We start from the raw sequence: 23,166 nt of genomic DNA on the forward strand, positions 1-23,166 counted from the left end.
ATTTAGAGTACCTGCGTGGGCAAATAAAGGGCGTCGACGGAGCGACCGGGAATGTTTCTGAGATCAATATCAAGGCCATTCACTCACTCCAAACCGACTGTATATGTCATACTACAAGTAAGCATCAGCAAAATACAGATGGCTAAAGATTAGGCCTCTTGCTCTATTGGCCTACCTCGTCCTATCACGCAACAGTATTTTATACCAGATGCGTTTAGAGTTCATTAGCCCAGTCGAATTTAGCGTTATAGGGCAAGACATAGTGGGTCTACTTGACTGTATCATTTTTCGCTATTATGACAGTCGAAGTCGATAAGTTTGCAATTACTGGACTTCGCTTCATAGCCTTTGTCGACAGTTGTGTTTAAATCATCATTCTACTACAGAGGTCACTTGGTACCACACCACCATAGAGAGAGAGGGGATTATGCTCGTAAACATATCTTCGCGGCCCGCCATGTTTTCATGTCAAAACGAACACAAGAACGACCAAAGATCAGTCAAAATGACGAGCACCCGTACGTAGAAATTACGTAACAACAACACATGACACACCCCCAATCCCAAAATGTACAAATACCCGGTGAAATTCACAGGATAAAACTCATGTTATCGCTTACTAGCCTAAAGCAGCAGGACTAAATTGAAAGATAGGATGCAAGCAGCCAATATCACTTGCTTATCCGTGGAATCGAGTCCATATCCATCATACAATCCCGGCACGTGGACAGGCACCGCGTCGTCCGTGCCTCAGAATTTGCTAGCATTGTCGATGTTCATGAGCAGCTTGAAATGTAAATCAAAAAGCCGAGAAGATACTCGGAATCATCAGCAAGTTCCACGGCTGGCGGAAGAGTTTCAGTATATGCAAGAACCGCTGGCGAAAATGACGGACCATACGGAATCGTCGGAGAGACTCGTTCGCTTTACTGAGAAAGAATTTCTAACGAAAGAGGTCGTAAAAGTCGGGACAAACATCCACGTCGCTATCGGATTTGCGTTAGCAAATTCAATCATGATTGAAGGTAATTAAAATATGATTCACATAGAACAATTCATGCGTATGTTTTAGTGACATATATTGCCAATATAATATGGTAAGCAAGAATTGAATATTCGGTAACATATGAGCCTAAACCTATGTTTCAAATACTCCAATTTTATCTGTAGAGAGTTATTTATTCAGCCCGAGTAAGTGCCCTCGTATGCCCAGTGCCATTGCTAAAATGGGAAATGTTTACATACACATGTAGGACGCTTTAATTCACACATACACAGACGACTAGAAAATTTTCATCTTTTGCAAGTCCAGATTAGAAATAGAATTAGAGCTACACATTTTTTCGAATTTGACTAGAATTAGAATTATAGCGACGCATTTTATTACAAATTAAATTAAAATTAGAGTTGTAATTACACATTTTTCCATTATATATTCAAATTGAAATTACTGAATTCGAAAGAACATCGAAAGAAGTTTAGAAGTTCATAATTCATTATCATGAGTGTGAAAATAGCAAATGTATGTACGGAAAGCTTGGTTGGTTGTGCACTATACAGTTCTGCTATTGCAGAAATTAGATTAGAATTAACATTAAAATTGTAGAATAGGAATATTTTACAAACTAGACTAGAATTAGATGACTCGCATTTCGATCTAATTATTCTAATTAGGCAACTATAATTATGTAGTGTCCAAGTCTGCGCAGTGCGCATATACACTAGAATTGACCACGCGAATCCTTTGTAATAGGTAATGAAGGCGTCATCATCATCGATACTACAGAAAGCGTCGACAGCATGTCTGAAATCATGGACGAGTTTCGAAAAATTACGGACAAGCCGGTGAAGGCAATCATCTTAACTCATTTCCACACAGGTACGCCACCATCAGACGTTTCTAGCGCATCACTATTATATCAATACCTTCGAAGAAGTGATATGGGCTATATTATATCTCATGTGCTTTTTCGGCCAAATATTCAGATCATATACTGGGAACTCAAGCCATCATAGGAAGGGAGAAGAAGCTGAGACCGAGTCAGCATATTGACATCATCGCTCATGAATTGATATTCCAACAAATGCTCGGATTTGGTACGTAGAATTCTAGCCATATGAAACTATTAAATGATGCTTGTAAAATTATGAAAAGCGACCTCATGAAAGATCGGTTTTTATGCGAAACTGTTTATATGTACCAAGGGAAGCGTGTTGTAAGCTTGTAACATGGCTCCAGGCGATAATAAAGAGTGTGTTGAAAACCGCATTGAATTCCGATTACCAAATAACAAGATGCGATTACTATGAACACAAAACACGTTCCAAAAACAAACAGAGTGAAATATATGTTCGTAAAGTCCAACAACGATTTTACATGCCATCTTAATCGTTTCGTCAAAGCGTAAGAGTAGAGTCTAAACCTAAACATTGAAGCGTAATGCAGACTCCAAGAAAATTGAAGTTGATAGAGCAATTCGTAATTAATTCATTCCATAAACATATCAGTCCTAAACCCAAGATCTTTTTGTATATTATAAGCTTCAACCTATGGAATCGGATATAAGAGAGCTCATAGACAATTTGGATCTCGCTTGCCGAGGAATTCGCGAGCCATGACTGGATCAGGAATAGGACCGTTTTTGCGCATTGGAAACAATGCGAATTTTGTGATTCCTCTACCTACCAAGACGTATAAATATCACAAGTCTTACGAAATCGCAGGTGAGATGATATAACTATTGCATGACGGTAGTAGCCAACTGACATCTTAACGCCGGCTCCAAATGTTACTCGGGAAATGCGTAGGCCTACGCGACTGCACGGTGCGCAACGTATAGGCTACAGTACTCTGTCCGTGATGCTTTATGCACTGCACAATCGGACTTTTTTATATTCCAAATATGAATTGTATACAACAAATATATGCACCAATTGAGCCATAGAGTTGGCCAATTAATCTTTGCGATTGATAGGCGATATGGTTCCTGGTTTTAAAAACGTTCTGTAGGCTACTATCAGTATGAGCATTGAGCAATTGAGCATTGACCAATGAGCATGAGCATTGCATATCCATCAAAGCTTTTTATGTAGGCTACTGCGGCATGCTACCAATTGTTCAACTCTGGAATCAGCAATCGAAATAATGGCCTATAAATGCTGATCTGTATGTAGGCTACTCTCGTATCATTCAGGATTGGAATTTGAACTGATACACACACCGGGGGAAACCGACGATCAGACAACGATATGGTTACCGAAAGAGCGAGCCGTGTTTCCCGCTGACAACATTTATAAAGCTTTCCCAAATATTTACGCCATTCGCGGAAGCCCGTCGCGAGATGCCAAATCATGGTACGCTAGTTTGGACCAAACACGGAAACTGGAGGCGGAGTATCTCGTGGGATCGCACGGACAACCAATAGTGGGGAAGGAAGCAGTGTCGAACACTCTACTTGCATACAGAGACGCAATTAAATACGTACACGACCAGACATTGCGTCTCGTAAACAAAGGATACTTCCCCACCCAAATAGCAGAAATGATAAAACTACCCGACGTATTGGCTGATCACCCGTACCTTCAAGAACATTACGGTACAGTAGCCTGGTCAATTCGCGGCATATATACTAAATACTTGGGTTGGTTTAGCGGTGATCCCAAAGAGCTGTATCCGATGACACAGTCGGCGCAACTAAAGAAGATGACGGATTTGATATCAGACACATTAAACGGCGAACGGCGAGAGCCGGTCGAAATATTGCTCCAAAATGCGCAAGAATCCCATGTGAAGTCACACAACACCTACTTGAATACAGGCGAGCACGATCTTAACGAAGACAAATGGGCTTTGCAATTGGTTGATATGTTGCTTGAGTCGAATTCGCTGAAGCCCAATCTTGTGCACGCTGCAAATCAAATCAAAGTCAGCGCTTTGCGTGCGATCGGCAGCGAACAAATAAGCGCGAACGCCCGTAACTACTACATGACGTACGCGATGGAGGTAGAATCCGGGCAAAAGCACTTACTTAATCCGTCGGATACTCGTAAACATGTCATCAAGACATCGCCGATGAAACGGGTGCTCGAAGCTATCTGTTCCAACGTAAAAGGACTGCATTGCCAATACGATAATTACACTGTATCCTATTCATTTATTGACACAAATGAAGTTTACACCACTACATTACGAAACAGCGTTTGTGATGTATATTCGACAGTCCTCGAACCACACCAAATCAATATATCTACCACCACGACAATATTTAAATCGACAATAACGGGCGATGCTGATTTTGACCAACAAGTATCGCAAGGTGGCATCACATTTTCATCAGGTACTAGTGCGCAGTTCAAAACATTCTTGTCGTGCTTTGACAGGGAGTAAATTGAGACGACGTGGGTAGGACACTATACCGCATAGTAGCCCACAATTGTATATCACAATATTCTATTACCTTTTTCGATTACTATTTATATATATGTTTGTTCTTGTCGCATATTTTTTACAAATACATCATTGATCGAAAAGCTTAAAGTCGTATTACGTATTCTGTATTATTGCTGACTCATCGAATCTGCATCTGAAATGCCGGCAGGGAAGGAACCGTTTAGCGTTTATGGAAGATGCAATCAGGTGTCGCCTATGTCGACCATGAAATCCAGCATTGTGAAAGTTATGTGTGCTGCTAATTAAGGCTATTAACATAACTCTGTTAAAGAAAACAGACGTCGCTGATCTTTTCGTATGCTACGTGGTATACGATGATTTGTTCGTTGCTTCTCATCATGTTGTGTTCCGGCCAATATTTATAGTTGATCCAAATTCCAACATATTCCCATGGTTATCGTCAGAATCGTTGAGAGCAGTGATGGACGGCTCGAGAACAGCAATCTCTCAGTACGAGACTTTTATGAATTATTATCCATCTACTTGCACTAAATATAGCAATTCAACGGATTTTCGACGACTTCCACTTCGTTAATCTCGGAATTTGAAGTATCTTCTTCGAGTAATTCATTAAAATATGTCTCGGCTAGAACTGTCTTCTATTTTACTCACTTTTACCGTCTACACGGGATCCGTAAATGCATTAGCAGCCATGCATTGATCACAAAATGTTAGAAAGTTCCGGCGGCGGCATGATCGCAAATATACCATGAATAGCAACTAGACATATACTTTTTCAAGCAACGTACTCGATTGTAATTTAAAATCATAATAATCTTCCATGTACGCCAAAGGTTGCGGAAACTTCATGCAAGCGAGATTACCGACTTCCGGTAAACAAGAACAGTAGCCTACAGGCTGCTAGATTAATGCGAGCCTACAAGCGACAAGTTTCGACTCAACACAGTAGCGATCCGTGCCACACCCATTAGTTCGAACCAATACCGCTACAGCTGCTGTGTATTATGCGATTCGCGGTATTTATCACTCGCACTTGGAACAATGCCTAAAGACATCCGCGCACCATCGTAACATTGTCTAACAGCGTCATGATAAAATATATATGATACTGGTATAAGTTTGGTTTATTTGATACAAAAATGACACAAAACGCAGTCAATACATATATTCATTTGTCATTTGGTGACAGCAATGCGTGTAGTACAAGAAGAATTTCGAACAATGTCGAATGGAGGCTCGTCATGTCCGCGTACTTGTTCATGAATTTTTCTGTGAAATCTTCACCATGACCGTCTTTACTTCCGTGTATACCTCCAACCCGTACTCGCCAAGCTCCCTACCAATGCCAGACATTCCGAATCCTCCGAACGGAGCCATGCAGGAGAAGTTATTGTAAGCATTCACCCAAACCGTACCGGCTCTGATTTTCTCTGCTAAAGTCAGGGCGCTATCGAGGTCTTTGGTCATGACGGCTGCAGCTAGGCCGTATTTGCTGGTGTTGGCCCTTTTCACGACTTCGTCGATGGTTCTAAATTTCATGATTTGTTGTACAGGACCGAAAATCTCTTCCGAACCAATGGTAGAGTTATCGGGTACGTCCGCAAACACGGTCGGCTGCACGTAATATCCCTTATCACCCCATCGATCGCCGCCACACATCAATTTAGCACCGCAATCTTTGCCTTCATTGATCATTCTTTGAATCTTGGCGAATTGCTCAGGGTCTATCTGAGGACCCTGCTCAATTCCGTTGGCGAAAGGATCGCCCACGGTGCGTTTCTTAGCGCGGGCCACGCTCCTTTTCACGAACTCATCGTATATTGACTCTTGAACGTAAACTCGAGAGCCAGCGGTGCAACACTGGCCCATGTTGAAGAACAAACCGAAATGGCATGTTTCGACTGCTTCATCCAAATCCGCATCTTCAAGAACGATTACCGGGCTTTTACCTCCGAGCTCCAATGAGACATTTTTCAAATTTGATCTTGCAGCTGCCGCCATGACAATGTGGGCTGTCTCTGTGGAACCGGTAAACGCAATCTTATCAACGTCCATATGTTCTGCAATGGCGGCCCCGGCAGTGGGTCCGTATCCCGAAATTATGTTCAACACGCCAGGAGGATACCCTGCTTCTTTGGCCAAAGCTGCGATGTACAGTGCAGTCAATGGAGTCTGCTCAGCAGTCTTCATAACCACTGTATTACCGCAAGCCAACGCCGGCCCTAATTTCCAAGCCTGCATCAGCAGAGGGAAATTCCATGGAATAATTTGCCCACATACACCGACAGGTTCATGTCTGGTGTACGCATGGAAATTTCCATCGATGGGAATGACTTTTCCGTGGTTTTTATCAGCCCATCCGGCGTAATATCGGTAACAAGCGATTGTAAGCGGTAGGTCGGCGTTGTACGCTACTACGTATGATTTGCCGTTATCGAGGGTTTCCAGACTTGCCAAGTAAGCGCGATCTCGCTCAATGAGATCGGCCAACCTGTACATGAGATGCCCGCGTTTCGAAGCGTCCATTGTACGCCATTCCGAGCCTAGTTCAAAAGCCTTTCTCGCTGCGACCACTGCCTTTTCGACATCGGCTTTATCGCCTTCTTGCAGGTCACAGATCTTTTCTTCGGTGCACGGATTTATGGTAGGGAAGGTCTTGCCGCTGACCGAATCTACCCACTCATTGTTAATGAATAGTTTGGTATACTTTATCTCTGGGTTTCTAATCGGCTCTGGTACACTCATCTTCTCGATATATGGACGGCCGAGTGCCTACAAACCAACGGCAGTAATCCTGAAGCGATGTTCGACAATTGAATCCTATAGTGATTTCAGTGAATAGCCGCAGCCTCCTTTTTTCACTCTACACTCGCTACGCCTCGCTGATTGATCACATGGTGTTTTGTTGCGCAGCCGGAATGCCATCAAGTAGCACGAATTGCTGCATCGATAGCAATCGTCACGGTATTAGAATTATTTCCCGTCGGCAATCGGCATTCGCCCATTTCGACACGGCTTCAGTTTGACATTAATCAATGTTCGAAGTAGGAAATAACAAAACGGACGCAATGACCGATTATAAATATAGATAGACGTATTCTATGGAGAGTCGATTGATCCATCAGACTCAGACGACGTTATACGCCTTGTTTAGGTTTGTCCAACTATTCTTGGGCAGGGCTGAGGTAAACCCAGAACTTACGCCGTAAAAGTTGACAAAACTACTAACAAATGCCGATGTCCAAGGCAAGTCAAAACGACATAGTGACGTGAGTATAGTAGGAAAAATTGAAAGACATGAGAAGTAGGCTATACTAGGTACTTTCAACTCATAAAATCGATGCGAATCCGGAAAATTGATATTTCTGCTTGCATTTTTGTCAAAATTTGCCGCGTTAGTGCCTTGTCCGAGGATAATTGGTAAACTTGGGATAAGACGTATAACCTATAACGCAGTGTTGGGATGACTCGAGTCACCTTTTTCGTATGACTTGACTTGACTCGAGTCACTTAGCTAAAATGACTTGACTTGACTCGGCATATCAGAAATGTGGATTGACTCGTGACTCGAGTCAATTTCAAGTCATCAACTAATCGGTGTCGATAAAAATCTCTCTCTTTTGCATGTGGTCAGATTGTTCGCAAAACGCTGGTGTAGCCCGTGAGAGCGACCAATCATTCAATGATCGTGCGTTTTACTGAGCCTCCATTGTTCTCTCACAAATAAATTTACCGCTAACGAAGTTATTGAAGCTTACAGCTTATGTTGTCGTAAACTAGTATGGTGAGGTAATTTAATAGCAAAATGTCTGTTTCTGTTCTCTGTGATTACCTTAGCCAAACCTCTTGTCTTATTGAAATTGAATTTAGTTTATGTAGTCCTCAACCATTGGCGTGGGCTCGAATTGTATCATATCAATTCCTAAATGGGTAGTGTATTGCACCTTATCAATTCGTTCTCAACTCTCTATTCTGGCTGGGAACTATAAACTGAGGCTATGCAATTAGTTACGTAGTTTTACAGTTCTACGCATTTGTGAGCGATACAGCGCCTTCTTGTGTGTATATTTACCTCTATTTCCGTTCATCGGTTCAGAATCAATGACCAGTTGACCACTCAATCTGTATTTCAGACAGCTAGTAAAATGCAATGACGTAATCATGCCTCATACATTGAAAGGGCAACTTGACTTGACCGAGTCACCTCCAAAACTCGATTGACTTGACTCGAGTCAAAATGTGCAATGACTCGAAATAACTCGTGAGTCGAAGGTAGTGACTTGATCCCAACACTGCTATAACGTCGTCCGACCAGTTCCCTAGTAGGCTACGACAAATTGAAAGATATAAGTACTCAGCTAGTCTCTCTCAACTCCTAAAATCAATGCGAATCCACCCGCCGGCTATACTCCCTACTTGGAAAATCGAAAACGTAGAAAGTAAGTAGTTTATTTTCAGATACTGTCGAAGTGATAGCAGTAGTCTAAAAGCGTTACCACACAAGTATTGAAGTAGTCATTGCCTCTAATAACAGTTAATTTCTGACCACCTCTGTGATATAGGGGCATCCCTCTGAGCCTCTGGAATATTCAAGTAAAAACTCAGTGTGAGGTGCATGTAGGCTGTGGATCCAACGAAAACATTGTGAACAGGAATCTCAGATCCAAATAGAATCGACATCAAGATAATTTGGTCCGGACTTGAATAGAACCAAGGAATGTATAGTATCTTGGCAATGAAATCATTGTATAACCGTTGGCAAGATGACATGACGGCTTTTCGGGAAACAAGTGTTAGCTCTAGTCACAGTAGCGACGCTGATCGACCTGTTTTTGCTAAATCTAGACTTTACTACCACCCTTACAATTTCCCGGGTGAGGCGTTCTTGCGAGCGAGATAGTGTAATGGCGATGCGTCCGGCTTCTTGATCGGTAGGTCGTGGGTCCTTGAGTATACTCGTGGCCTACCAAAGCAGGCTATGTGCCGAATGACTATATATCAGGCCTAATATAAGTCCGCAACTTGAGTCAAGAGAGTATCATGCGGGACACTTCATTTACAACTGTGGCTAATATTTAAAAATGAATTGAAGCAAAGCTAATCGTCTTCATCCAGATACAAATATTCACTTGCAATCACTCGCTTCGATCGCTCGGAGGTACGAATTTCATATCAATGTAATCAAAGATGTCTTCTTCACATGATACGGGCAGCGGCTCGCCAGCGATTCCTGCATAGCAACCAGTTTATTAGAAATCACACCAACCGGAAGGAAAGCCATCTTTTCGCATTCATTCGAGGTTTTACTCGACGTACCTGTTGATCCTTGCGGTCTGATGGAATACTCATTGATTGTGAAGCCTTTTTCCAACGCTATACCTCTCATGCGTTTGTTGAAGAGATCGCTGCCAGTGAAATAAAGCAGAGCGCAAGGGTATTGATCGCATGGAATCAATCTGCAATTCAGAGGAATAGTCCGTATGTCACAGGTGGGGCTGGGCAAAATAAAGTACCAGGGTGATGCCATTCTGAATCGAGTTGAGTATCACTCCATATGCCGTCTCAACAGTATGAACGATGGAGAAAGTTAATATATGTAACCAGTGGGGGCTTTTGGGGTGGGCGGTCGCCCGGGGCCTCCCCTGGTCGAAGGGCCCCCCTCTTTGGTTTTAGCGCTTTTTTTTCAAGGTTTATAGCAAATAGACGTGGAAATCCTTGTACCAATCAAGAAGATGATTGCGTTCAGATGAGTCAATCATCAAATTTCCGCATTTGTTATAAAAGTCCCATATCATGACAATCATCAAGTCTCTGTGCATGCTTGTGAAGTTGTTAGGCGGAAGGGGGGTCTGGGGGGCGAAGTCCCCCAGAAGCTGCGATTACATACTTATAGGGGGTCTCCCCGGAAGTCTCGCCCAGGGCCCCCCCAATCATAGGACCACCACTGTATGTAACGTTAATGCAACCATGAAGAAGGTAATGCCCGTTCCAGATCACATCAACGATCATTCGGAATTTTTTCGACAATACCTATTTCATTGCATTTTGCGACAATGCTGTGGGTGTGGGTTGACACCGAGTCATCGTTGAGCGAGTAGTCACCTGAAAGACTCGACTAGAGTCGTTCTAACACTACCGCAGGCCCACAGGCCACAGACAGGAGTATATTTCATCAACTGAATCAACATACCGTATGTCTAGTCTTCTAAAAGAAGGAACCTTATCTTCTGATTGCAATTTCTCTAATTCAGCGCTGGGTAGCTGGCAAACTCCCTGAAAAATCACACTAGGATGAACAAATCTCAAATTTTTCTGTTGTTGGGTAATATTACCATAAACTTGGTTTGGCCCATTGAGAGTGCGTCTGTTATGAAAATATCACTCTTCAGTTCATCCACAACTTTTTGAAGGAGATCGCCCTGCCAAAATAAAGAAATTAGTAGCCCTGACAGCACTATGCATACGAGCACTTTTAGCATTGTGGATCATTGCCCCTTCCATGTAATGCTATTTTCACTTAATCTTGGCTATCATTTACGCATACAGGTCTGTTCAAAAATAATTTGAGTATTTATTGATATCAATTCAGGAGGCAGCAGTCGACATTTTCCATCTCTTCAAACATCAAAAATGGCCGATATTTTTTACTTCAAGAAGCTTACGTCATCGAGCCGATTAAAAACTATTAGTACAGTGAAACTGCTCAGCAATATCTAGGATTCAGCAGCTCTTTTGCTAGTGAATGACGACATTATTTTCAGTGCTACCTACTTGGGAATTCCTGAATTTGCGATTTACCCTTTTCTCTTTTTTAGTAGACAAAAATGAAGAGTGAGTTAGCAGTATATCAATATCTCCACTCGACGATTTTCCTCGACGGTAGCTCCCGCACGCTTGACACTTGAATTCTTTGTCCAACGCTGCGACACGTTTCTTGATCAAACTCTGAAACAAAATGAATGGTATCATTCTCCAAATTATAAAAACTCAATATTTTCGAAATGCGATGGGACACTCACCTCTAATGCATCCATTTCTGCTCGTGGGATCCGTTTCTCAAAATCTTCGAAGTATCTATAGAATAATTGTTGCAATAACTTAGTTGTAATGGCCAGGGTTGTAACAAAGTCAATCTCACTTTTATGGTTTTGATTTGACTCAAGTCGAGTCATCGTCAATTCACCACCGAGTCAAATCTGAGTCGAAGTTGGGAAGTAAAGGTTTAACTTTAGGTCATGATGATCAACCCATTTTCAACTCAGTTTTGGTGATATTGAATGCCTCGCATTCATAATATACTAATTTCCTAATTCTTATCAGTTTCTCGCCCTACATTTCAAGTACCAGTACTGATTGACGAAATACCAATAATATGGTAACTTCATTATTTTTAGAACCTACAATGAAATGCTTGTATTGGCCCTTTGGCCGTCCTAGTCTAGAGTGATATGACTTGGTTCGAGTACAAGTCGAGCCAATACACAAATTGACTCAAGTCGAGTTTTTTCCGTAATTCAAGAAAATCACTTGCGTCAATTCGAGTCACCAAAAATCACGACTCGTGCCATTACCACCAGGGTGGTAACCAAGTCACAAGGTTCCGAGTCACAAGTCAATCTCACATTTATAGTTTTGACTCGAGTCAAGTCGAGTCATTTTCAATTCACCACCGAGTCGAATCCGAGACCAAGTCAGTGAGTAGCGGGTCGAGTCCGAGCTTAAGTGTTGTGACTCGAGTCCGAGTCCAAGTCTTTATGTTCACTGTTCAGTTTTGAGTTAGATCGGTTCAACCTCCTTTTTTCAACTCTGCTCGAGTGATATAGGATGGTTAGCATCCATAACATAAAACTTTTCCTCAGTTATAACAGTTTCTGGCCCTTTTTTCCAAGTATGTGGACTGATAGACGAAAAACCTATAATGTGGTAACTTTACTATTCTTTGAAGTTACAATGAAATGTCTGTCTTGACCGTTTTAGTCTCGAGTCAATATACAAATTGACTCGAGTCGAGTCATTTTACTCATTTGAAAAAATGACCCGAGTCAAGTCGAGTCACCAAAAAATCGTGACTCGAGTCATTACAACCCCGATTCCCACCCCGTTTATGACAGTGCAACGTGTTTGAACATGAGTAAGAGAATTACTTCAAGCCAATTTGCTGGTGGTGTGTGAGCTTTTCAGTGTTCTTCTTCAAGTCCTCGATCGTGGTAATGCCGTCATCAAAAAGTTTTCTAGCTGCAGCAGGTCTGAAATTTATCAATGAATGAATCGTGAACAACGCGCTATCAGATTTAGAAGATCATATTGATTACCCGATCCCCGATACACGTGTCAATAACGTGATGGCTTGAGAAGTGTCATCAGAACGGATCTTATCAAGTTTTATGAGCTTCCCCGTCCTCAAAAACTCATCAATCTTCTCGGCAATTTTTGCGCCAACGCCATCCTATACCAGCATGAAATACCAATTTTGAGTAAGCCTTACAAAATATCAAACGGAACATAACCAGTCATACCAACTTCTTCGCATCTTCACCGCTAGTTATCGGCTTGCCGTATTGAGCAATTGAGCTGGCTGCCTTGCGATACGCATTTGATTTATGAAAAGATCTGGTCACATTCTTTTCATAATCCGCAAGTTCTGAAAAAGGATAGTTTAAACAAGTTGTAAGATATAATTGATAATTTAGGCTTCCAAAACACATATGGTGTTAGTTGGTGCTTCTTCGATATACGCACCGCGTTGACCACCGATTAACCTATTCAACAGTGCTTCCCATTACACTTGGTGGATGCACAATTGCCCATCTAGCACCTTTGACGCATGTGTGTCATGGTCTTCACTTGAATATGCCGCGTACGCTCCTAGAACACCTCTTTTAACTCTAAATTGAGGGTGGAGCCCAATTCTTCTCCTCAACAAAGTAATGCTCAAATGCGTATCTCCACTCAACTAAGTATCGATCGATACTCAGCGTTGAGTGCGCACCAATTCTCGCTGCTCAGTTAAGTATCGATTTCCAGACGGCATTTTCCCAAAGTGCGTTGCCAGATTTTTTTAGCCTTGACCCAGACACGCGTGGACGATTTTGTCATGACAACGAGACGCTTTCCTCGTTATTTCGTCACAGAACCTACTACGTAGACGTCGATCTCACTGATTTATCTCATCCAGACCCTTCCAAGATGGCCCAATAGAAATGATAGTAATCCTTGAAGATACCCAGAACATACCTTTGCCCCACAGAAGTACATTTGCAAGATGCTACAAACCCATTCGAAATTTATAAAGATAAGTTTCAGAGCATGCGACAACGTAAGTGCATGCCTCAAAAAACAAAAGAATGCATGAATATCGTGTAAATAAATTGAAAATGGACATTTCTTCATGGTTTCTTTCCAATTGAAGCTCCTCTATGCACGATTCACTTGGCTCCTACACGATTAAACGTTGCCATATCCACCCTACATTTTCTCCCTGATATATTCAGCATTTCTTGTTTCCAAGAGCTTAATGCTGCTCTGTTGGCGAGAGTCTCGTCTGCATATTGACAGGCCTGAAGGTATAGTGGCACCATCTCAACACTGATATCGCCAAGATTTCTATCAGCTCAGGTTCAAGATAAGATGCTGCATCTACTCAATTGTGGGAGGAGCATTCATAAAGTACCGGCAGCGAGAAATTCAATAGCTAGCAGCGGCAAAAAATTCGTCGGTTTTGCTTGACCACCGCCCTTTGTCGCCATTTCTGCACCTATAAATTTTAAAAGGCAGTACTGATTCACTTAACGGAACTTGACGCTAGCGCATTTGAGAGAGTAGAAGTTACCATTCCGGTATATACCGAGATGCCGTACGACAATAAGTCGAAAGGGTACAGAAGAGAATTACAAATACAACTATAAACACAAAATCCACCCAAGCGCCACTGGTTTCATTTGCTCAGCAGAAACTCACATCATGAAATAGTGGCGATTACCTATACGACAATACCGGTACTCCGGTATTTTGCGGGTGTTGCTTGCAGTTGGCTGCTGGCTGGTGAAAATTGACACTTAAGTCTGGTGGTGTGCTGACTTAGATTTGAGTGCCGATTCGAACGCATTTGAGTGTGAGTATACTTTTTGGCGTGAGTTGAGTAATGAAATCATTGCTGAGTAGAGAATCGCTACTCAGCAGAGAAATTGGGCTCCGCCCTTAGTCCTCAGAAATCACGCACACTCTCGTTCGAGCTTCGAGTGAAACAGCATATTAAATTATAAATGACCCCAAAATCCAACCTTAACCTGAGTCAGTGATGCATAATGATCAAGTGTTATGGGAAAGGGAAACACTGTTAATTAGTGTGATCAGGGGGAGCATTCCTTGATGTGAAGCATGGATCGAATCGAAGAAGTACCGATTTACCAGGTTGGAATCCCGGTACGTTTAGCGCAATATCTTTGGTGTGCCAAGGCGGTTTTCGGCGTCACACCTGTGTGCAGTCAGTGGAATCTTTGGTGTGCACGAGACACCTATTCCATAATGGCCGATTTACTTGTGAGATTTTAGCATTCATCTAGATTCTAGATCAAAACATTGATTTTGTCCACATTTTTTCAATTTAGTGCTTTTTTCCTGCATATTTTTTCCTAACCCTCCATGCACTATTAGAGCTCGCAGTCTGTAGGAAGCCGGAGACTTCAGAAGTTGACCATCATAGGCTACTTCATTGCAAGTTGCAATCATTCATACCTGTCAAAAATTCTGTAATTCCAGAGTTGACATTTCCAGAAGGTGCTTTTCTTTTCAACATACTCACTAATGCAAGCTGCAGCCCGCAGTCCGGAAGCGATGAATTAGTTAAAAATATTGCAGATATTTCTAAATGGATCAAGCCAGTTTAATGCCTAAGGACTATCCGCCTGAGCTGTTAAAATTAGCAGAAACTACTAGTAGGAGTAGGCTTATTCCCTACATATTGCTTCAATAACCACTCAAACGACACATGTATTTTTATATGCAATACATACAACCTCGGAGGCCTTGCATCAGCTATAATACCACGGCCACGGTGCGTATATTTGAATACTGCGAACATTTTCAGTTTATTTTTAACCTTGTGTGCGTGCAGATGGTGCATAAAATTTCTGAATCGCATCCTTTAGAAATTGATGTGGTGACTGACTGACTGGTGACTCACGTATAATATAGAGATGAATATGATCAGGATTTGAATTCTCAGCGGAGAGAAATCCCGCAGGTTTCGGAGGATTCGAAATTTCTAGTGTTGAAAAGTACCTTTCTGTTTGTTTTCTTTGATGTTTGGTATGAACAATGATATATATATCATTGGTATGAATTCGGATTCGGTTGGTTTCTTGTTTGCACCATAATTTCGAAGAACCCTTAATAGCAAACTTCAACGTATTGTCAACGGAGACAATAGGTGCTTAGAGCTGATAGAGATTTTCTTTCGATCCTCAGACCATCCTCAAGATTACCGGACCACGACTGACCTATCGATCTCGCTTCCCATGACATGCCGCCCTATTTCTTGTCGCTTTCTTTTTCTATACTATCTTCTTTACTTTCATTCAGTGTGCATGCCTCCTTTTTACATCGCCTAGGCCAAGGTGGGTGTCAGATTCCATAGACTACTCCTTGTCGCTTCGACATCTTCCTGTCTTTTCATTGTATCGCATTTTTGTGGTGTATTGAACTGATAAAATTGCCTGTTGTACAGCCTTGGGCGCTTCATGCCAGCATGGGTTCTTCTGATACTCTTTAAATCCTTAATCCAATCGAAGTTACATTATGGCATCCTCTGTTGGGGGGCTGCCAGTAAAACTGCACTCAAGCCACTGCAGAAACTACAGCATAAAGTACTCCGAATCATAGCTAGGGCTCCAAAAGGGCCTGGCTGCCCATCCAATAAGTCGCTGCTGAAGAGATTTGGCGTCCTAAGCATAGAAGATATGCGGAAACTAGAAATCGCCAAGTTTATGTATCAGTTTCACTGCGGTCGTTGCCCCGAATATTTCAATGACTTCTTTACCTCTGAATCAAAAGCGCACAAGTAGCCTACAACACACGCGCGTCCACGTCGTCCAAATATCATATGATCGACCGAAAAGATCATCGCTCCATCAAATATGCCGGACCTGATGTGTGGAACAGTATCCCGCCGGCCATCAGACAGTCGACGAGCATGTCCACATTCAAGTCGAAATACAAACAATTACTACTAAATAAATACAGTCCATCCTCAAGATTACCGGACCACGACTGACCTATCGATATCGCTTCCCATGACATGCCGCCCTATTTCTTGTCGCATTCTTTTGCTATACTATCTTCTTTACTTTCATTCAGTGTGCATGCCTCCTCTTTACATCGCCTAGGCCAAGGTGGGTGTCAGATTCCATAGACTACTCCTTGTCGCTTCGACATCTTCCTGTCTTTTCATTGTATCGCATTTTTTGTGGTGTATTGAACTGATAAAATTGCTAATAAACCAATGATGATGATGATGATAAACCAATGATGATGATGATTTACACATAGGCGACGGAAGCAGGATTGGGATGGGATTTGGATTCCATTTCAACGAACAGGATTGCATTCGAATCCGGAAAAACCATGATCCGCACATCTCTAGTATATAATGACAAAGATTGGAAATAGGAATCGAAGTAAAATCTTCAAATCAGGTTTTTCAAACATCCAAATATCATATGATCGATCGAAAAAATCACTCTATGAAATATGCCGGACCTAACGTGCGGAACATTATCCCGCCAGCCATCCGACAGTCGACGAGCATGTCCACATTCCATTCGAAGTACAAGCTATTATTACTAAATAAATTCTAGTCTGTCCTCAAGATTACCAGACCACGACCTAACCTATCGATCTCGCCTTCCATGACATGCCAACCAATTTTATCACTTGCATTTTTCTACCATCTTCTTTTACTTTCATTCAGTGTGCATTGCATGCCTCCTCTTTGCATCACCTAGGCCAGTGGTTCCCAACCTTTTTCCACTCGCGTACCATTTCGAGGTTTTATGCGGTGCTCGCGTACCACCTAGATAAGTTACTCGCACCGAAGGCGGTATAGAAATGTTTCCACCGGGTTGATGTGCCGAAGGCAGCGAAAGAGAAAATAAACGGCCAATTTTGAGGTGCAGTATGTCATTTCTGTAGTGGATCCATTTGGAATTCTTGTGGTCAGATATACTAAAACGGAATTTGGTTAGGTAAGAATCCCAATGCTTTACGACTAGATCTCTTCGCCGTAAGCCAGTGGTGGCCAACCTTTTTGTCATTCACGGCCGCATTCCAGGGCATAGTCGTAATAAACTATAAGCGGGCGGCAAATGATTTACTAAAAGATTTACTAATGAATTTCGTGAATAATATTAGTAGTTTTACATATTACTATCAAACATTTATCCTTTCTAAGTCCATGGTTGTGGTCAGATTCACCGCTAGGGTTGATGGAGGGGGTGTTTTCGAAAATTTAGGGCAAGTTATAAATGATGATGCATCTTCGGGTGGGCCAATAGTTATTAGTTACTTTGCTGCATGCTGTTATTTCTTGTCCTCCCATCAGGATTGTCGGTATAGTGAGGTGTACACGATTCTGTGTTGGTATTCCAATATGGGGCGCATCATATTCCTCTACTCTTCGAATCTCTTTGCTCTAATTGCAAAGGGCAATTAAAATCGAAAACTAAGGAGACCTTGAATCGCGCGCAGCGCGAAGAAAATTTAAAGATGAATTATAATGTGTCAAGGAATCGGGAGTCAATTGGTAGGTTGGCCACCCCTGCCGTAGACCGTTATTGGTGGGATTGCCCCTACCCACGACGACGACGGCTTCAAAAAATTAAATTTAACCCCACTTGAACTAATAACTCCCTTCGGTCGAAAAAAACAAACAGAATCTACTCGCGTACCACCTGGAAGACCTTCGCGTACCACTAGTGGTACGCGTACCACAGGTTGGGAACCACTGACCTAGGCCAAGGTGGGTGTCTGATTCCTGAGACTACTCCAAGTCGTTTCGACACCTTCCTATCTTTTTCATTGTATCGCATTTTGTGGTGCATTGAACTGATAAAAATTGCTAATAAACCGAACTGAACTGAACCTCAAATTCACGCTCATTGCTCATATCATTGCTATATATTTACACTCTTTGTCGAGATTTCAAAGACTACTCCAAGTAGTTTCGACACCTTCCTATCTCTTCATTGTATTGCAATCTTGCGGTGTTTTTGAAAGTCGATATAATTACTAATAAACTGATAATGATGACATCGAATCTCCATATCAAATAAATGCAAAGATTAAGCTCCGAATTTCACTTCATTGCTTCAGGTCATGCTTCATTGAATTCTGAATTCATTGCTGCAGACAGGCAGTTGCATTCGTACTTCGTGCAGGGCGTGTGGGTTCGCTTAGCTGCGTAAAGGTGAAGCTATAAATCTACGTTTCCGGCACTTTATATTGGCAATTTTTGATTATTGAGTTATTGTGCTTCATAAATATGGCCTATGATCTGGTATACGACTCTTGCGCGAATTACAGGACAATAAGACAAAATGAACACGAAATTCTGTCATATTGAGTGATACTCAGTCGACTCGAATACTGGTTCCAGAATCGAATCACTCACGTACATAGGTTTGCTCAGCCCTAGCAATGAATTTGCACAGCTCTAGGGGTCTAGTAATGAGCAGGGAAGTTCACAAATTCGTTATTTCTTCTGTCAATAACTTGACAAGTCACATAATATTTCTTGTTCAGTTTATGTCAACATGGCCATCTTTTTTTTATCAAATCAAAACACCACAAGATTGCGATATAATGAAAAAATATCATTGTGTCATGGTCCTTGTAATACTAAAGGGTTTAGTATTATTCCTTTGACAGAGCCATCGAATACATAGAAGCGACATCTTAAAAACGATTTTTTGAAAATGCTGTAATCATAGATGACAGAAGCAAATCACTATTAACCCAAGTCGGCCTTACACCATTCAAAATTGACACTACTTTACGGGTCGTGAATATTTTCATTGGGGCGCGCACAGTGCACACTCCACCCCTGTGTTGGATCATTAGCGCAAAATATGTTCAAATATTGAATGCAGCCATTGTCACAATCGTATTTTCATCGTTCTAGTTCACCGGTGCTTAACCACGTCGCTGGGGGCGATTTGGATTTCAAAGGTGGCGGAAACACTCAGGGGACGCTGGGACGTTATTGGGGTGCCGAAATATAATGGCATTACTGTACAGATGGTGTAGTATAGTTAAAATCAGGGATAAAAAGTTCTATATATGCTTGAGATCTCGTTGCAAAATTCATTCATTCCGAACAAACTTCATCAATTATCCAAAATTTCCGTCACGCTTTACGCGAAATATACGAACGATGTATTCAGTGTTTCCGCGAATGTTGTGGTTACTATGTTTCATCTAAAATGTGTTTTTCACGTTTCGTTACGTTACTTTTAGAAAGCAAAATCTCCCTTATCACAGTTCGATCACAATAGATAGAAGTTTTCCCGACAAAATGTTTTGAACTAGGTATTATATTACATGCATTGTATTTTACATGAAGTATTAATGACCCACCCGGAAAACCGGGATTATCTCTATTTCTGAACTCAATTATCGCCATTGACTACTTTTACCATGTTCGCCTTGTTGTTTGCAAATTCTGGTAAAGTTTAAAACATTTTCTTGACAATCATGGATGAGCAAATTCTGACTATTGATCAGTGGAACGATTGGTGGAAAAGAGATTTTAATAAGTCTCGAGAGAAAGGCTCCGGCGACGCAGAAAAATCGCAAGACTGTGGATGCGACGATGACAATCCTTTTACACAGCCTAGCGCAATGCTCAAGAAGCACATCGATACTCTTCTTCCTTTGAAGGATAGAAGAAAACGGATATTTTTTCCGTTGTGTGGCAAGTCTCCCGATATGAAATGGATGCTGGAAGATGTTGGAGTCGAGATAGTTGGGCTTGAATGTTCTGAACACGCGATCAGAGGCTTCTACGAAGGCAACGGAATAGATTATGAGGTCATTGACGCACCAAATAACCCAAATTTTCGAATATTCAAAAGTAAAAACTCTAGCATAAGCATATTTCAAGGCGATTTCTTTCAATTTTCGGCTAAAGTCGCTGGAGGTACGTTCGACGCCATTTGGGATTCGGCGAGTCTGAATACTATTGACTTGCAATTACGGAAGCCGTATGTGGAGGTCATGTCAAGACTCATGACAAAAGATACGAAATACATGCTGAGCGCCATGTTTTTCGGAGAGCTGCGTACTTGGAAAGATAATCCGTTTGACATAAGCGACAGCGATATGCAAGAAATGTTCGGGGAACGATTCGAGTGGAGTAAGCTTGATGAAGACAAGTCCGAATGGGGTTTGGAAAGAATTTTCCTTCTGAGTCTCAAGTGAATTAACTTTATGAAGCAAGCAACGCGGTAGCACTGGTACAGAATTTGAAGAGACTACGTAGTAAGGTGGCCATTATAGCGGCCTTGGAAAATTCTATTCTAGTTATCTAATTAGACCAATTAGGGGGAAATCCAGGTAATCTAATTCTAATCTTATTTGTAAAATGTTTATATGCTCTAATTCCAATTGTAATCTAATTTCTGACTTTCCTGTAAATGCTACAGGAGAACCGTATAGTACGAAACAAGCCAAGCTTGCTGTGTAGCCATCTGCTATTCACATGCTCACGAGATGAACTATGATTTGATATTAACTGAACTTAATTCAATGTCCAAGTTTTAGCAAATTCAGTAATTCTAATCAAATTTGGAGAACTGTGTAGCTTAAATTATAATTTTAATCTGATTCGGAAAAAACTGTTGTTATAATTCAAATACTAATATAATTTGGAAAAGCTAAGAAATTTCTAATCCTCCAAGTCTGATTTATATAGGCATATGTTTCAATCTGGAGACTTTTTCTATTTGATTACGAATTCTTTGAAGAGATAAAATATATGTAATGCCTCAGTGCGTGCCATTTTGAAAACTATTTGTAGTAAATGCAGTCTGGCGATGTTCTGGCGTTGTTTACGGGCCGTAGTTACATCTTGTAGTTTCTCCGCGTTCTGCGATTCAATGTAGGGTTTCGAATGAGTTGAGGACGACTTACTTGCCAACAAGTTATCGAGTTGTAACGTAAGGATAGTTTCTTTGGCTATGCTGTTTGCTCTAGAATCATCCCCCGAAGCCTGAATCAGAACAGGCAAAGATCGTGGCAAACATTTGTTGGATAATAATTCTGTTTGCGCGAAAAATTATTATCGAGAGAGAGAGAGATATCCTTTTTCGCCTGCTCAATCGAGATGCTTTGACGAGGGAGATGCGATACGGCCTTTATAGCAAGGTCATCTGGTGTGCACCCGCGTTTTTCTCTCCTCCATGGTATCCGTGATTGCTGAACGCCTAGCACGATAGCCGCGTATACCAGTTTTCGGATCTTTGGTCTGACCAGACCGGGGATCGAACCCACGACCTACCGATCAAGAAGCCGGTCGCATCACCAGTATACTATCTCGCTCGAGACGACAGTTTTCGTTGGGAGAGGCCGTTTACTCTTTCACTTGTGTGCGATGGAGTCGACTTATCAATATACGCCAACCTAGTTTGTGCCAAGAGAAAGAGTTTATCTACATCAGTGGTTCTCAAACTGGGGGGATTCGAAGCATCTGAAGAGGGGCGCGAAACTGCGGTCAATTGATTTTTATTTCGCGCTTCGCGCGATTTACCTCCGATTCATAGTTATTGCTCTGTGCAGAGTCCGAACTTCATATTTTAGAATTCTCTCATCAACAGTCATAACTTTCCATGCCATCAAACTATTCGTTAGGATTGATAGGATTCTGGTTGCATTTTGTTATATGACGATAAGGGGGGCGCGAAAGTTTTCAATATCATAAAGGGGGTCTAAAAAAGTTTGAGAGCCACATATCTAGGTCTACATATGAAGCACTTCGTCTCGATTATCCGAAATTTGATTCCGGTGACGTCATATTTAGTGACACCTTTTGTTGATATGCAATATTCTTTCGAGTTCTCTACTAGTTGCTGATGATTATAATTATCTCTGATGAGTGTCAGACGAAAATATTCGGGTTTATTTCAATATGAATATATTATTCAATTGTTTGTTCTTGTTCTTTGTAATTTGATTCGATGAAATCTTTGCACGTGGTTGACGTGTTATGAGTGGTTCTATATTTAGTATTGACTATCAACAAGACCCACGCGAATGTTTCCAAGATATATGATATATATATGATGTATGTTATGCGCGGATATAGTGCTAATAGATATAATCGCAGAAACTTCCACCTTGGCACAATCAATTTCAAGGCTCATTCACAGAATGTAAGAGTTCTGATGGCGGTGTTCCGATGACTGAATATATATATTATTTGTTATGTTACTCTTACAAATGTAGCAATTTCGTCGGATTCGGCAAGCAGACTTGTGGTGTCTTGACGTGACATTCAGAAGGAATTTATAACGAAATGAATGAACACCGGTAACTTATAAGGTTTGCCATCATGTCATAATATCAGCAAGTTAATGAAATATAACCAGAGTTGGTCAAAGTAGTCAAGAAAGCTACTCAAGTAGAAGTAAAAGTAGGGACAAAAAAAATCTACTCAATTACGAGTAGAAGTACTTCTTCAATTAGCCACATCAAACTACTTGAAG

General features: G+C 41.5%; 4 protein-coding genes across 4 annotated transcripts; 2 read left to right on the forward strand and 2 right to left on the reverse strand.

Moving 5' to 3' along the window:
• Positions 1 to 585: 585 nt before the first annotated feature.
• Positions 586 to 4,537, forward strand: LOC145441959 (linear primary-alkylsulfatase-like). The gene is made up of 5 exons (XM_080319914.1): positions 586 to 1,025; positions 1,754 to 1,879; positions 1,987 to 2,097; positions 2,542 to 2,724; positions 3,195 to 4,537. The coding sequence occupies exons 1-5, from the start codon at positions 656 to 658 to the stop codon at positions 4,385 to 4,387; spliced, it is 1,983 nt and encodes a 660-aa protein (XP_080176040.1). The 5' UTR covers positions 586 to 655; the 3' UTR covers positions 4,388 to 4,537.
• Positions 4,538 to 5,517: 980 nt separating this feature from the next.
• LOC145441961 (aldehyde dehydrogenase, mitochondrial-like) lies at positions 5,518 to 7,308 on the reverse strand. The gene has a single exon (XM_080319916.1). The coding sequence runs from the start codon at positions 7,154 to 7,156 to the stop codon at positions 5,669 to 5,671; it is 1,488 nt and encodes a 495-aa protein (XP_080176042.1). The 5' UTR covers positions 7,157 to 7,308; the 3' UTR covers positions 5,518 to 5,668.
• A 1,536-nt stretch (positions 7,309 to 8,844) lies between these two features.
• On the reverse strand, positions 8,845 to 15,322 carry LOC145441963 (DNA polymerase beta-like). Its single transcript, XM_080319917.1, has 10 exons — positions 15,146 to 15,322; positions 12,928 to 13,052; positions 12,724 to 12,857; positions 12,556 to 12,657; positions 11,431 to 11,485; positions 11,210 to 11,356; positions 10,744 to 10,830; positions 10,602 to 10,684; positions 9,728 to 9,867; positions 8,845 to 9,641 (listed from the first exon to the last, which is right to left on the reverse strand). The coding sequence occupies exons 1-10, from the start codon at positions 15,204 to 15,206 to the stop codon at positions 9,547 to 9,549; spliced, it is 1,029 nt and encodes a 342-aa protein (XP_080176043.1). The 5' UTR covers positions 15,207 to 15,322; the 3' UTR covers positions 8,845 to 9,546.
• A 3,497-nt stretch (positions 15,323 to 18,819) lies between these two features.
• Positions 18,820 to 20,951, forward strand: LOC145441964 (putative thiopurine S-methyltransferase). The gene has a single exon (XM_080319918.1). The coding sequence runs from the start codon at positions 20,159 to 20,161 to the stop codon at positions 20,882 to 20,884; it is 726 nt and encodes a 241-aa protein (XP_080176044.1). The 5' UTR covers positions 18,820 to 20,158; the 3' UTR covers positions 20,885 to 20,951.
• Positions 20,952 to 23,166: the final 2,215 nt, after the last annotated feature.

This window comes from Botryllus schlosseri, chromosome 6 (genome assembly GCF_051294905.1).
Source record: "Botryllus schlosseri isolate E-star chromosome 6, Bs_hap1, whole genome shotgun sequence".
In the NCBI taxonomy this organism is placed as follows: Eukaryota; Metazoa; Chordata; class Ascidiacea; order Stolidobranchia; family Styelidae; genus Botryllus; species Botryllus schlosseri.